Genomic DNA, 13085 nt, shown 5'->3' with positions numbered 1-13085 from the left:
TTTATGAATCCTAGAAGCTGTTTTGTCTGTTCAACTTGTGAATAAAAGAGACGGGAGAGAAATTCCTGCTGTAAACAATAGCAAAATGTCAGGAGCAAGACATTGTGGGGAAAAAAAATCCTATATTGTTTTGTCAATAAATTATTCTTTCTCCTACATAGATCACAGAAATGGGACCTTACCCTGGAAACAGCAATATTTGATACCCCAGGCAGCTTATTCTCAGCTCACACTTCACTGAATACTGATCGATTATCCGCGGCTTAACCAAGCCTTCTCATTTCCTGCCTGCCATTACTGCGCTCAATCAAGCCGACGTGCTTTGTGGCCTGCCTTGTGCACAGAGATAAGCCATCAAGGCATGTTTCTATTAGAAAAGCTCTTGTAGATGGAATAGTCATTAGGTAACACTCAGGGGTTTAAAGGTTGAGGGGCTTTGTGTTGGTTCAGGTTAAGAGGGCAGGAACGGAGCGGGGCTGCCGTCTGGGGTCCCCGTGTTTGGGGGATGGAGGAGCGTGTTGCCGTGCTTAGTGCTCCTATTCAGCATTTGTTTCTTGCAGCATGCTGGTGGCTCTCCCTTTTTGACATTTCTCCTGTGCTTGCAAGAAGTAATTGAGATAGTTGTTAATGTGCATGCATCTAAATTAAATAATCAAGCTGCAAAAATAACATTCATCTGTAGTAATGACCTTTGTATTTTCAAGCTGAATTTCCTTGGCTTACAAACAGCTGTTCAGGTTTCTTATTATTTAATTAGAAAGCAGCCTAGAAGAAGATATCCTGATAATGTGGCATTACACAGGCTGAGGCAAAGTGGGAAGGAAAGGGACCCTAGCTGTATTTCTGCAGCTCCTCATTGCCCAGCATTCTCACCTCTGTTCCCTCGCTCTCTCTGCCCAGGGGATCTGGCACCACTGCTCCCCATTCCCCACCACGCACCCTCCTCCTGAAAATTCATAAATGTCAGAATTGAGTAAGTGTTGAAATACTTGTATAGCAGGAGCAGAAATGCAGGCAGTGATTCAGCAGGGACAGCTGCATGGGTCGATAAGTGGAGGAAGTCAAATTACACTGGGATTGGAGCAGGCCAGTGCTGCGTCTTGAGGCGTAACTGGAGCTGTTTGCATGGAGGAAAATAGTTTTCTGGGAGGGCAAACACTGTCCCAGAGGGAGTGAGTTAATCTGCAGTGTTAAAAATGCATTAAATTGTTCATTTCAGCTGGTTTTGAGTGGGGGTTCTATGAGAGCTTCTTTGCTACAATGCATGAGACATTTATTTTGATCAGTGAAGCTGCTGTTAAAATATTTAACATCTATTACAATAACATGAAGACCCTTGGTAGCTTAGAATCCTGTTTTGTTTTTTTTTTCCTATGTTAAAAAATGGTTGTTGAAAACACGTTTGAAGGGAAAGATGTTCTTTTCCGTGTTTCCATTTTGCTGTTGGTTTCTTTGAAATAGCTCCTGCTCACCGGCCCCAGCGCGCCCATCTGTCAGCTCCAGCATTTGGTGTATTGCTTCCAAAGCTAGTTGTGATTGAGCATGGTAGCTAAATAGGGCAAGTAATGAAGGATGCTGTTCAAATCCCTCTGAGAGAATCTGCAGGACATCTGCGACCATTTGCACGCTTTGGTTTCTCATAACACCAGGGAGAGGACATGAAATCTCTTCAGATGTGAACTGCAGTGTGTCAGAGCTCTGTTTTGAAGTGTTTTATAAGAAAACTGGCACCTTGGAGGTGTTGCAAATGCTGTGGAAATCCGTACGTGTGTGGTTTTAAAGGGGACCTGCAAGATTTTGTTCCACTCCACGCCCTTAAAGGAGGCCTTGATTTGTAAATGGTTGAGCAGATGTTTGTGCACAGGGATACCTTAATCCATTTACAGATTTGCCTTGATCTTGTTGGATGTCCAGAACTGCTTCATACTTAAAACAGAAAAAGGGAGGTGGGAGGGAAGGGAAAAAGGCCAAAAGCAGCAGCAATAGAACCCCAGGTGAGTTAGAATCATAGAATCAACGTTCTTGTGGAGAACTGCAGCAGTGGGCACTATTTTCATTCAGGTTGGAGTTCTGTAGCACCAGGAATCTATTTTGGGCTGAAAGAGACACCAGAAAGCTTTGCTGTTTGTGGTTTCTGCTATTCCGGATTTGACGTGCAGCTATCTGCAGTCTCGGTAATGGCATTAATAACACCAACAGTCACACTCGATGAGTGAGGGCCCGCCTGCTCTTTTCTGTGCACGTCCTTGTGAAGTAACCAGCCTGACACCTCAGGGCAGCACCCACAGACCTCTGTGTGCTGAGGGAGGCTCAGGTTGTGGGTTTAAGAAGGCAAAACAATGCTTGTTGGCTAGGAGAGAACCCAACAAAATTGAATTTTGTAGTCTTCCTTCATCATGGTTGCATATGCACAGGTGTTTGGGGCTTCTCTGCAGTGCTTCCCAGTGCCTGCTGTTGAAAGGCAGTGGGCTGCAGTGGGGTGAATGGAAGCTTGGGGTCCTCCTGCTCAGTGTAAGCTGTCCCTGCCTACCCTGCTCTGTTCAGCCTCGGTGTGCAGCACCATTTCTGCCTTCCAGACTTTGCCTGTTTGATTTCTTCCGTGCATTAGGCAAGTTTTTTTTTTTTATCTTTGCCTACAAATGTGCTGTTAAACACCCAGCAGTAAGTTTGGGTTTCCTCAGTGCATCGCGTGTGATCCGGAGCATTTTTGTGCACAACAGCACATGTGCTGGAGTAATGCACTTTTGTCTGGCACAATGCTGCCACTAGCAGTTCTTGTGTGGCATTACACGTGCTTTTATGAAAGGCTTCGAGGAATGTGGACGTAGTGGAAAGATTTTTTGTGGTGTTTATTGAGCGTAATTGGTGGAAATATTGCACTAACAAGGCTGATGTGGACAGGAGCGACAGTAGGAGCTTTCTGGCCCAGTAACCTATTAGCAAACCATTAAATGGAGAGCCAGGGGTGAGAACAGGGTGATGCAGAGAGCTGTGGCTCAGGGCCCAGTGGTGGTGCAGCTGCCTCCTTTCCTTTGGGGATGCTCCTTTCTCTTTAGGCCTTCCTCCGACTCATTGGGTGTTTGGGATTAGCAGGAAGAAGTGACTACCAAGGGCATCAGAGATGAACTGAAGCAAACTGTCGTAACTGGATTTAAACATTCCTTTGAAGTGGTACTTAGGCTTGGTTCCTCCTAAGAACAATGAAGTAATAACTGGTTGCTCAAAAGCAGAAGGTGCTCCTGGGGAAGATACGGTTTTATGTAAGTTTTGCTGTTGGCTGTCTGGTACCACTTGTGTTACAGGGTGTCGGAGCCTGTAATTATTGGGGTTGAAGTACAGCATCCTGTTTCCTGTTCGTTGGTGTCTGAGAGTGTAATAAGGAACTTTTACGATGGTGTCTGAAACAGTCTGTCCTCAGTGTCTGTTGGTTGCAGCTGTAAAGTATGGTGTCATTGAATTGTGCTGGTGATGGTGTTCTGTGTCGGGCTGTATGGCTGGTTGGTAGGAACAAGCTGACTGGGATCGTGCTGTGTGAGGCCACAAGTTCCAGCCTTTTTCCTGATCCCTTTCTTTTCTTTTTAGTTTTTGTGAATGTATCCATTGTATTTCTGGTCTGATACAGAGATACAGCTGTGTGAGAATGGAGTAGGTTCCTGTCTTCTGAAATTCAGTCTATCATTAGCACGTTGCCCTTGTCTCCTGGCCATAGAAATCTACTTTCCTCCCTTTTGAGCCTCACCTCAGACTTTCTTCAGTGAAAAAAGAAATGTTGTACTTTGGAAGACTGTCTCAGATGCAGCCTGATTTCCTTTTTAGTAATGCCTTTAGACCTTCTTTTTCAGAGTAAACGGGACCATCTCCTTATGAATGTCAAATGGTACTATCGCCAGTCTGAAGTCCCAGATTCAGTCTATCAGCATTTGGTTCAGGACAGACACAATGAGAATGGTAAGTTAGGCTCTCTAGAGTAAGGCCTTTATTTGTTCTCTGAATTTTAGCAGTCTGAAAAGCAGTGATGCTTTTGCATATGGATGTGAAGCAAGGACTGTTGATGAGGACAAGGCATTGGGTGATGGCATTTACTTGCCTTGTTTGTTCCGACCAATGTAAGTCTTGTAACCACAGCTATAATCGGATGTGTTTCACGTATACTTGAATTGTTTGGTCCTATGCTAAAGTCCTAGAGAATAGAAAACAAAAATAGCATTGGAACCTTTGTAGCACCTTAGCTGAATTTCTTCCTTTTCTCTCTGCAAAAACAATTGTGTTCTTTGGTTTAATAGCAGCAGGGGAGGAAACTTAAGTACATATTCCAGCGTCATTTATCTCTTGCCTCTAGGGGAGACATAACATTTCTACTGTAATTGGTGAATTTCCTTGAGGCAACAGTTAAGGTTCTGAAGATACTCTTAGGTGAATAGTGATGACAAAATTGATGCTTAAAATGTGCAACACAGCATCTTCTTGCTACATGACAATGTAAAACTGAGCATATCTTCTCCTTTCTGGAGGCATTAAGGATATTTGGCCTGTGCTTTAAGCAAAAGCTGCACAAACCTAACTCGCTAATTTCTTTAAAACTTTATACATGGGGATTATAAACACGTTGTCAAAAAGTGAACATAACTTCCCTTCAGCAGTTCAGATACAGCAGGGAAATTGGCTTGCAAAAATGGGTACCACATTATTTCCCTACCTTGCAGGCTATGTAGAGCAATTTGAGTGTTTGCCATCATAACACCGAGAGTTCTGTCTGAGACGCATCCTCTGACCTTGAGCTGTGAGAAACACCTGCAAGATGGTAAAGGTGGATGCTTTCAGTTTGTAGCTGATGTGTTGAGGTTTCTTGTTTTTGCTTTCTGGCAGACTCTGGACGAGAGCTTGTTATTACAGACCCAGTTATCAAGAACCGAGAGCTCTTCATTTCAGACTACGTCGACACTTACCACGCTGCTGCCCTCAGGTAAGCTGCAGAGGATGTGGTGCAGCATCTCTGAGCTGGATGAGAAAAACCTTACTGAGAGAGAGGAGCCTTTCCTGGTTTGGTTGGGGATCATTAGCATACTGCTCAGCTTTCTCCTCGTCTCCTGCAGTAATTAACTTGTGTTATCTGTTCTCGTTCAAGAAGGAGCTGTAATTCTACAATCTCATTTTAATCCCAGTTAATCAATGTTGCTCAGAAGATATTGTTTCCCATCATTGCAAATTTAGATTATTGCCAGCTCCTGCAGAAATACTACCCTTCCCTCCTCCGTGTTTGATTTCACCATTAACAATAGCTTCTCTTTGGAAAGTGACTGTTAGCATGCAGCCCTGATAAATTGCATTAAAGACTTTTGCTCTGAGGCGCTTGTCATTGTCGAAGCTCAGCTGAGAGCTCCATTAAAAGCTGGCTGCACAGACAGGAGGTAATGGGCTCCTGCATTGTTCCCTGCACGCTCTCCTTCCCACGGGGTTGCTGCCCTCTTTGCCCACTGAGAGCTGAACTGAAGTTGCTGACCTTTGGCTGAGCAGAGGGATGCACCATTACTTAATGTTTCCAAATAGGAATCATGAGGCATTAATTTTAGCAGATTTTCAACGTGCCAAACATGCATGGATATTGTCAGAATGCAAATTGAATAATCTCTCTGATAATAATGCTCAGATGGTGTTTCACCAGGACCATCTGGAGACATTTTCTTTGTTCAGAGTCACTTTGCTGAAGCTGCTAAAAGACAAACTTGCAGAAAATTCTGTTGCAAGGGTGGGAAGAAATATTTGATTTGTATATTAGAAGATGTTTGATAAACTTGAAACATTCCAGTGATGTGCTGTAATCCCATCTGATGCCACAGCACAGCCCTTGTGTTGCAGAATGCAGCCATCCTGTGTTAAGTCAGTGGGCTTGGAAAGGAGTTGCAGGAGGTGGGCTGGCCTGAAGGAACCAGCCTTGGGAACCTGATTGTCACTGAACTACAGAGAGAGTGAGCTGTGTATGGGGAATTTTCATGGGGATATTCTAGCTTCAGTTCTATGTTCCTGCTGTTTTCTTGCTTAAAGAAAAAGATGGAGTGTTTGTATACCAGGGAAACTTGGAAAATAACCTCTTCTTCTTCCTTTCTGAAAAAAGTGAAGGATGCTCTTCTGCATTTTCCATTCTTTTGTTAATTTTACATGGCTTGTAGATGGCATCATGTACCTCTGCAGGATAAAGATTTACTTCTCTTGATTTTATTTAGCAAATTGTAATTAATGCTTGTAAGTAAGTTTTGGTGTACAAAGCACATGAGGGTAATTGCACCCGGGGCTCTTACAGTTGGAGAGCAAACAGCAGCAGAGTGCATTGGGATGCCTGGAAGTGAGGTTAAGTTGAAATTCTAGTTTATTTTCTATGAAATGAGATTATTTCTGTGCTCTCTGCAAACAAATGGGTCACACAATGAGTTGATGACAAACTAGGAAATAAAACCAGTGACTGTAACTTCCAATCTTCTGCTCTAACCAGCAGAAAGAGCTAGAGGATGCTCGTGGATCCCCTCCAGTAATGTGTAGTGCTACTTGTCTGAAGTACTGTGTCTTGCTTTCCTGAATGTAGATAATACAAGCTTATTTGGCCAGCAGTTATTATTGACTGTCAGGTAAATTATTGGAAGGAAACTTAAACTTTACCTTTCATGTGAAATACCAAAAGGAATATCCCTTACTAGGAGCAAACTGGGGAACTAGATTCAGACATGAGGGATAAAATAAATGCTAGTGAGCAAGTTTGTTTTTCAGTGTTTCTCTGTGGGAGATCTCCACCCTGCTAACATTCCACTGCAGCATGGCTTGGCACATGCAGCATTCACTGCTACTTTGCCCTTTGCCAGAAAGGTAATTGGCTGAGAATTATAGGCCATCACAGGGACAGTGGTGTGCAGCCCCAGCTCTCAGGATAGCCATGTGGATTCTGTCCTGCTCACCTTGCTGGTCCTCCTGGTGTTTTTCCCTCACTTTCAGTACTTGAGGTTGTGTGGGAGAGTTTGTTATGAAGCAGTTTGCTGTTCTTGCTGTTCTGTGGTTTGTTTTCTGTACTTGAAAGGATCAAACCAATTTTGAAGTTGGCTGAAAATGTTCTGAACTGGAAGCTTGTATGGCTTTCTGAATAAAAGGCCAACTTCCCAAGCCATGTGGGCAGTAGAACTTTAGAAGCTTCCTTAAAGACTTAATTGTAAGAAGAAAAAAGCTATAGCAGGACTGCATAAACCTTAAAGAGAAGGCATTTTCATGATTGTGTTGCAAGGGCAGGCACTGTTTGTTTCTCTACCAGGTGGAGGTGGGACTCTTCAGGAGCCTGTTGGCTGAATGGGAGTTAATGAGTGTTTGTGCTATGTAGTCTGACATGCTGTGTCTTCCATTGCCACCACGGGAGGAAACTGCATGGGTCTTGTTAAAACAGGCTTGTATGTGGATTTTGCATATGAGAACTGTGACTCATGCACAGATTACCATGGTGTTTAATTAAAAGAACTTATTTACAACAGAACTCTAATACCATCTTCCCTCTTTCTTTCAGGGGAAAGTGTAACATCTCCCATTTCTCTGACATTTTTGCTGCTAGAGAGTTTAAAGCGAGAGTGGATTCATTTTTCTACATACTGGGCTATAATCCAGAGACGAGGTAAGAGAAGTGACTTTTCAAGGCAACCTTTACCACAGATTTGAACCTGCAGGAACAGGAAACCTTTCAAAGGGGAGAAAAGCTGAAATCAAACAGGATGCTGATAGGAAAGTGGGGTAGAGGGAATGTGAAGGAGAAACTGCCTGTTCCTGCTATGTTTTTTTTATACAAGTAGAATTTAATATATATATAAAATTTTATATGTATGTGTGTGTATATATATAAATAGTGCCTGATAAATGCTTAAGTACCCAATTTAGATCTGTGGATTTATTTTTAGAGGGTGCAAGCAGTAGCAGGAATTGTTAGGTGTCTTGTTGAGTAAGTGCACATTGTGGAAAATGCTCGTAAGATACGTATGCATCTTCTAGTAAGCAGTGCTGGAGCTTTCACTTCTAAGAAATCATACAGAGAGTTTTTAAATGTGGAAGATGTGCATTCATATGTAATTGCCCCTATGGGATTCCTTACCAGTAGCTACTTGATGCTTTGCTGGCCTTGAGTGTAGTTGAGATAGAGAGGAACTTTTCTAGCAATTAAAGCTTCTATGAAGGAGGTGTGTTCAGCACACTCTTCTGGTCCTTGCAGTCTTGCTGGGTGTTGTCTGAGCTGCCTTTATCAGCTAGGTTCACACCTTCCTTATTCTCGAGTCCAGATGCTTAGGTCATTTTCATCTGCTTAGTTCTGCAACTCAGAGCAACCTTACAAGCCCGGTCCTAAAGAGTTTGCTAGCTAGGGGCATTTTCTGAGTGCTTGCCTGTAAGATCGATGGAGATTGGTGAAGGCCTGTGCTGGCTGAATGCTGTATAGTTTCAACACAGGGATCTATTTCTCGGGATGTTGTCGAGAACAACAGTTACTTTAATTAGATAGGCATACAAGTAATAAATAAATGCATTGTTACATTATAGATGGACAATTTTTAATGGAATGTAAATCCTCTTGCTCCAAGGCATAGCCTACCACTAACTGCTTGCAGTTGTGAAGAAACTGTGTGTGTGTTATTACATAATTGCCTATTTCTGAGGTTTCCTGTACCTTACTCTGAAGTGTCTTAAGCTGTCGGTATGTCTGAGGCAGGATATTGGATTAAGTGTAATCCTTGAATTGATTCAGTCTATGTTGATAGCAAGTTTTGGCAGTATAGGTCTCTAGGAGGCAATCTTGCTAGTGTATGCTGCTGAGCTCCGGGGAGAAAAAAGCACATAGAGTCCATTAATATCTTGCAATATATTATGTTAAATTGCTTTTGTAATGCTGTTTGTGTGTTTTCTTGGAGAAGTCCAAAAAGGCCAAGTTTGTTGTGGTACATCTCTGATGCTCAGCGTCACGCTCGACCCCTGTTTTAACTTCCTCACTTTTCGGTGCATTTTGATTTTGAGGCAGAGAACAGTAAATGAACTATTTGTACTGGTGTTGGAGTTTGCTGTTTAATAATTGCAAAATGCCATTTGTGCTAGAACTGTCAGGCAATTCTAAACTCACTTTATGTGGAAATAGCTGTTAATTCTTCCAAGTATTTCTACGTAGAGAAAGTCTGAGATCAATGAAGTGACAAAGCATTGCACTTAGTGCCCAGCTGATTACTCAGGGCAGCCAGCTCTGTGTCTTCTCTTTGGTTGCAGCCATGCCTTATTAAGCTTGTTTTGGGCTCAGGATGTTCAGTTTAAGGCCTGAGTTTGGGCTGCTTTGGCCCATTGTTGAACTGTTTGCTACTGCATTACAACATGTGCTGCTACCTTCTTCTAGCTGTATTTGGCTTTTGGAGGTGGAAGTGTCCTACCACGACAACAAAACTTTGTCTTGAACTTGATCTGACTTTCTACTCTGGTGTTCATTGTCACATGGTAAACATGGAAGACTCTTTTTGTGCCTTGAAGCATGGATGTGTTACAGGCACAGCTCAGGATATGGCCATAAATCCCTCCCAGCTGGACTGTAGCAGTGTGGGACAGGGTGCATTCTTAGGCTAAGCTGCCTTGAGTTTGGATTGCATTACAAAGCTGTATTTCCCTTTGAGTGCTTTCAGTTTGTGTTCCACACAAGGTGCTGATGTTTCTGTCAGGCCTCTCGGTGTGTTGGGAATCCAGCTACTTCCAGTGCTTTGGTGTGCTCACAGATGTCCCAAGGCCTGCATGTGAAGGAAGCCCTGCGTGTGTGTGGGTAACTTTTCTTCACAGGCGATGGGAAGCTGGTTTTGTGCTGTGGATTTTGGTGAAAGCTTACACCCTTCAGTAATCCTCACGTCGGTTCAGTGGTTGAATATAAAAGTCAAAATGAGTGTTGACACCTTGAGCTGAGTGTTCATCGGCTTGCAGGCAGGTGTGAGCTGTGTTCAGGCTCTCCATTGTGGAATATCTCCTCTGAAGGGGCAACCAGCTGGGAAAGAATGTTTTTTTTTTTACACTCAGTCTTTAAAATAATTTGTTTGCTAGACAAGGGGGATATTAGAAAAGGGAGCTGAGTGAGAGGACCTATAAATCTGATTACTTCCATCCTTGTCTGCAAGGAGAATTCTATTAGAAGTCTGAATCAAGTTTTTGTTCCTTCTCCTGTCAATGGGAAACACGGCAAATGGAATACAAGTTTCAGGCCTAGGAACAGATAAGAAAAGTGTGTCTTAAGAAGCCAATATGCAGTTGTGTGCAAGTGGGATTTACTGAATGCCCTCCTTTAGAAAATAACTGAAGTTCAAGAAGAAATTTACACCTACAACCAAAATGTGAACAGACTAAAAAGGAGTAGGGAGCTCTTGTGTTTTCATTCCTTTGTCTGGTTACATTTTAGCAGTCAGAATATTCTGATTCTATGTGTATTGCGGTGCCTAGGGCAGTGAGAGAGGGTGAGATAGTCACCCCTATCCGTCCTTATGTCTCAAAGCACAGCCTTGAAATGAGTTCCCATTATGCCTACACTTAGTAGAACATTATGACAGTTTGTGTCGTGGTTTATTTAAACAAGACAATTTCTGCAGCATATATTAAGTGCAATTTAGAAAAAGAAAAGAGTTTAGCAATTTTAAATACCATCAAGAAGGTATATGAAATGAAGGTCTGTGTGTATGGTATGAAAGAGGGCAGGAAGCAGGAGGTGCTGAGCTCCTGTGCCCTGTGCTCACTGTGCCTGCTGGCTCACAGCACCCCGACTGATGGCCCGTGCTGCACGTTGGCTCCTTGTGTCTGTGAGGTTATCTCTGGATGAAATAATGGCAGACAACTTTTTCTCAAGTACATGTTGTCACCTCAAGCACAGTAAAGCAGTCTAGAATGAGAAGAAAGGAATCCAGAAGTGCCTTTCAGCTTTTGTTGGAATGGAGGTTAGGTACTTCTGTGCTCCTAAATCTTCTGACTTAGAAGTGCTCTGCAGGTAGGGGCTGTGCAGAATGTATGGGGTAGTTATGTTGTTCTTGTCAGTAGGTGGGGAAGTGTGCTCAGTCTGCCTGTGAGTTTGCTGCCTTTCTCCTTTTTGACAGAGCCTGCGTTTGAGCTAAGTCCATCTTTCCTGTATGCCAGGACACAGATCTTTGGGCAGATGAGTGAGCTCAGGGAGGGTCCAGCAGGTCCTGTAGGCGCATGGTAGCTGATGCTTGGTTTGCTTGGACTGGTTCTGCATCCCCAGAATGGGGCAGGGGCACAGGGTGGGCAGAGGGAAGCTTGGGATGGCAGCAGGGTGGGAAGACCCACAGGTGTATCCACCTGGGAGAGGAAATCTGTGATTGTTCGTGGCCTGGTTCTCTTTGCTTGGTCTGTGTTGTTTTGTTTCTCAAGTTTGTAATCACCAAACTTTTTGTCCCTTTGTAGTCTGGAAGTAAAACTCAAGCATCTGGTCTGAAGTGGAGGCAGGGATTCTCATGAGAGCATTTTATGCCATAGGGGAGAGGGGTACGATTAATTTCTTGCACATACATAGCTAAGAAAGTTGCTCATAATCATTCTAATGAGCAGGAATGGAAGCATGCAGGAGGAAGTGTCAGCAGAGAGCCAGGCTGGGCAGCTCCTGGGGTCATGGCATGGCATGCAGTGCTGCTCCCAGGCTGTCACAGCTGCAGGGGCAGGGAGAGAGCAAAGGCAGAACGAAGAGAAATAAGGGCAGAACGAGGAGGAGAGAAGGGGAATCAATGTGCTGCTGCATTTACGCTGTGTGTCACGATGTGAAGCTTCTGTCGCTCATATCTCCAAAAGCCTTTAAGCTTTTTAACCACTGCTATTTTTCAAAAGCCAATCACGAACTCGAATTAAAAAAAAAAAAAAAAGAAAGAAAAAAGAAAGCTCTTGAGGCGCGTCTCGGGCTCAGCGCGTTGGCTGTCCCAGAGCCCCTGGCGAAGGCCCCACTTCCCTGCACACTGCACACTAGCTTGGCTGGCGGAGCTGCAGCCTTCTCCTGCTGTATGCACGGCACCAGCGGGCTGAGATTGATTGCGTGGGGAGCGGCGTGCGGCCGAGGGAGGGTCACAGCACATGCTCAGTGCCGGCAGTCCGAGGGCGAAGTTTCTGCGTTCTGCGTGCAGGCTTAGGTCATAGCACAAGCTCAGTGAAAGCTCGCTGAGGTCTCTCAGCCTGCATGTGCCTCCATTTTGAGTTGGTAGAGTGGAAAAGGCAGAGTTTGAGCTGTTAAGTAGGAGGTTCAGGAATACATCTAAACCCACCAGAGCCTGTCATAGTCATGGATGATCCATTCAGCCCCTGCAGGTAGGCTGCATCACTCTGGCCTCCCCTAAGCAATGCTGATTTTTGCTGTTATTTGTGACTTCTGCAATGTTTATGAAATCATGTCCTTCTTATTGCATGCTCCTCAGAAGCTTGTAATCCCACCAGCTTTGCTGCACAGCTCTGCATGAGGGCACGGAGCAGGGGATCTGCTGGCGCAGGGGTGCATGTAGCGAAATGCTGGAGCTGTCTGCGCTGACGTCTTTTTCCCCCCCCCCCCTCTTCCATTTTCCTTCCCCCCCTCCCTCGGTGGTGCAGTTTGCATTCTGGCCGTGCTGTCTGCATGCCAGCCTCTTGGCATCTATGCTGGGAGCTGCCCAAAAGGAGATGCCCGGGGCCTGCAGCATTCCGGGGGGTGTCGGCCCTGCAGCCATCCTGCTGTTCCTCGGGGGATCAGAAATCCCAGTAGCAGCGTGGTTCTGCTCGCCTGTCAGCCGCATGCAAATAACACTTGTGCATCCTAAATGTGGTAATGTTGTATGCAGTGAGGTGCTTGGCTTGTGGCAGCTGGACAAGCTGCACCTTAGAAGGCTAGTTGAATTTGTAGCCTCCTGAATAAAGGAGAGGACTCTGGCTCTGTACATGCAATGATAATGTGCCTGCAGCTGGCTGTGAGGTTTGTGTGGGGCCGGCAACAGCAACTTGTTGCTGCTAAATGGGATGTGGTCTGAGAGGCAGGTGAGCAGGAGCAAGCTCAGCTCTGCAGCAGGTGCAAGCAGGAGGGCTGGGGTAGGGCG

At 44.6% G+C, this 13085-nt stretch overlaps 1 protein-coding gene across 7 annotated transcripts in view; it reads left to right on the top strand.

Annotated features, from left to right (window-relative positions):
* Positions 1-13085, top strand: part of RERE (arginine-glutamic acid dipeptide repeats) — a 168185-nt gene that overhangs the window by 77166 nt on the left and 77934 nt on the right. For 6 of the 7 annotated variants that reach the window (XM_085242307.1, XM_085242305.1, XM_085242304.1 and 3 more), the window contains 3 exons: positions 3843-3948; positions 4867-4963; positions 7538-7642. In XM_085242307.1, coding sequence (XP_085098433.1) covers positions 3843-3948; positions 4867-4963; positions 7538-7642 — 308 coding nt within the window. Of the gene's footprint in view, positions 1-3842; positions 3949-4866; positions 4964-7537; positions 7643-12081; positions 12331-13085 lie in introns of those variants that run through there. The other variant, XM_085242309.1, reaches the window with a different exon arrangement.

Source organism: Meleagris gallopavo, chromosome 23 (assembly GCF_905368555.1).
Source record: "Meleagris gallopavo chromosome 23, MGAL_WU_HG_1.1, whole genome shotgun sequence".
Taxonomy (NCBI): Eukaryota; Metazoa; Chordata; class Aves; order Galliformes; family Phasianidae; genus Meleagris; species Meleagris gallopavo.
This window is presented reverse-complemented; position numbering and strand designations above follow the sequence as displayed.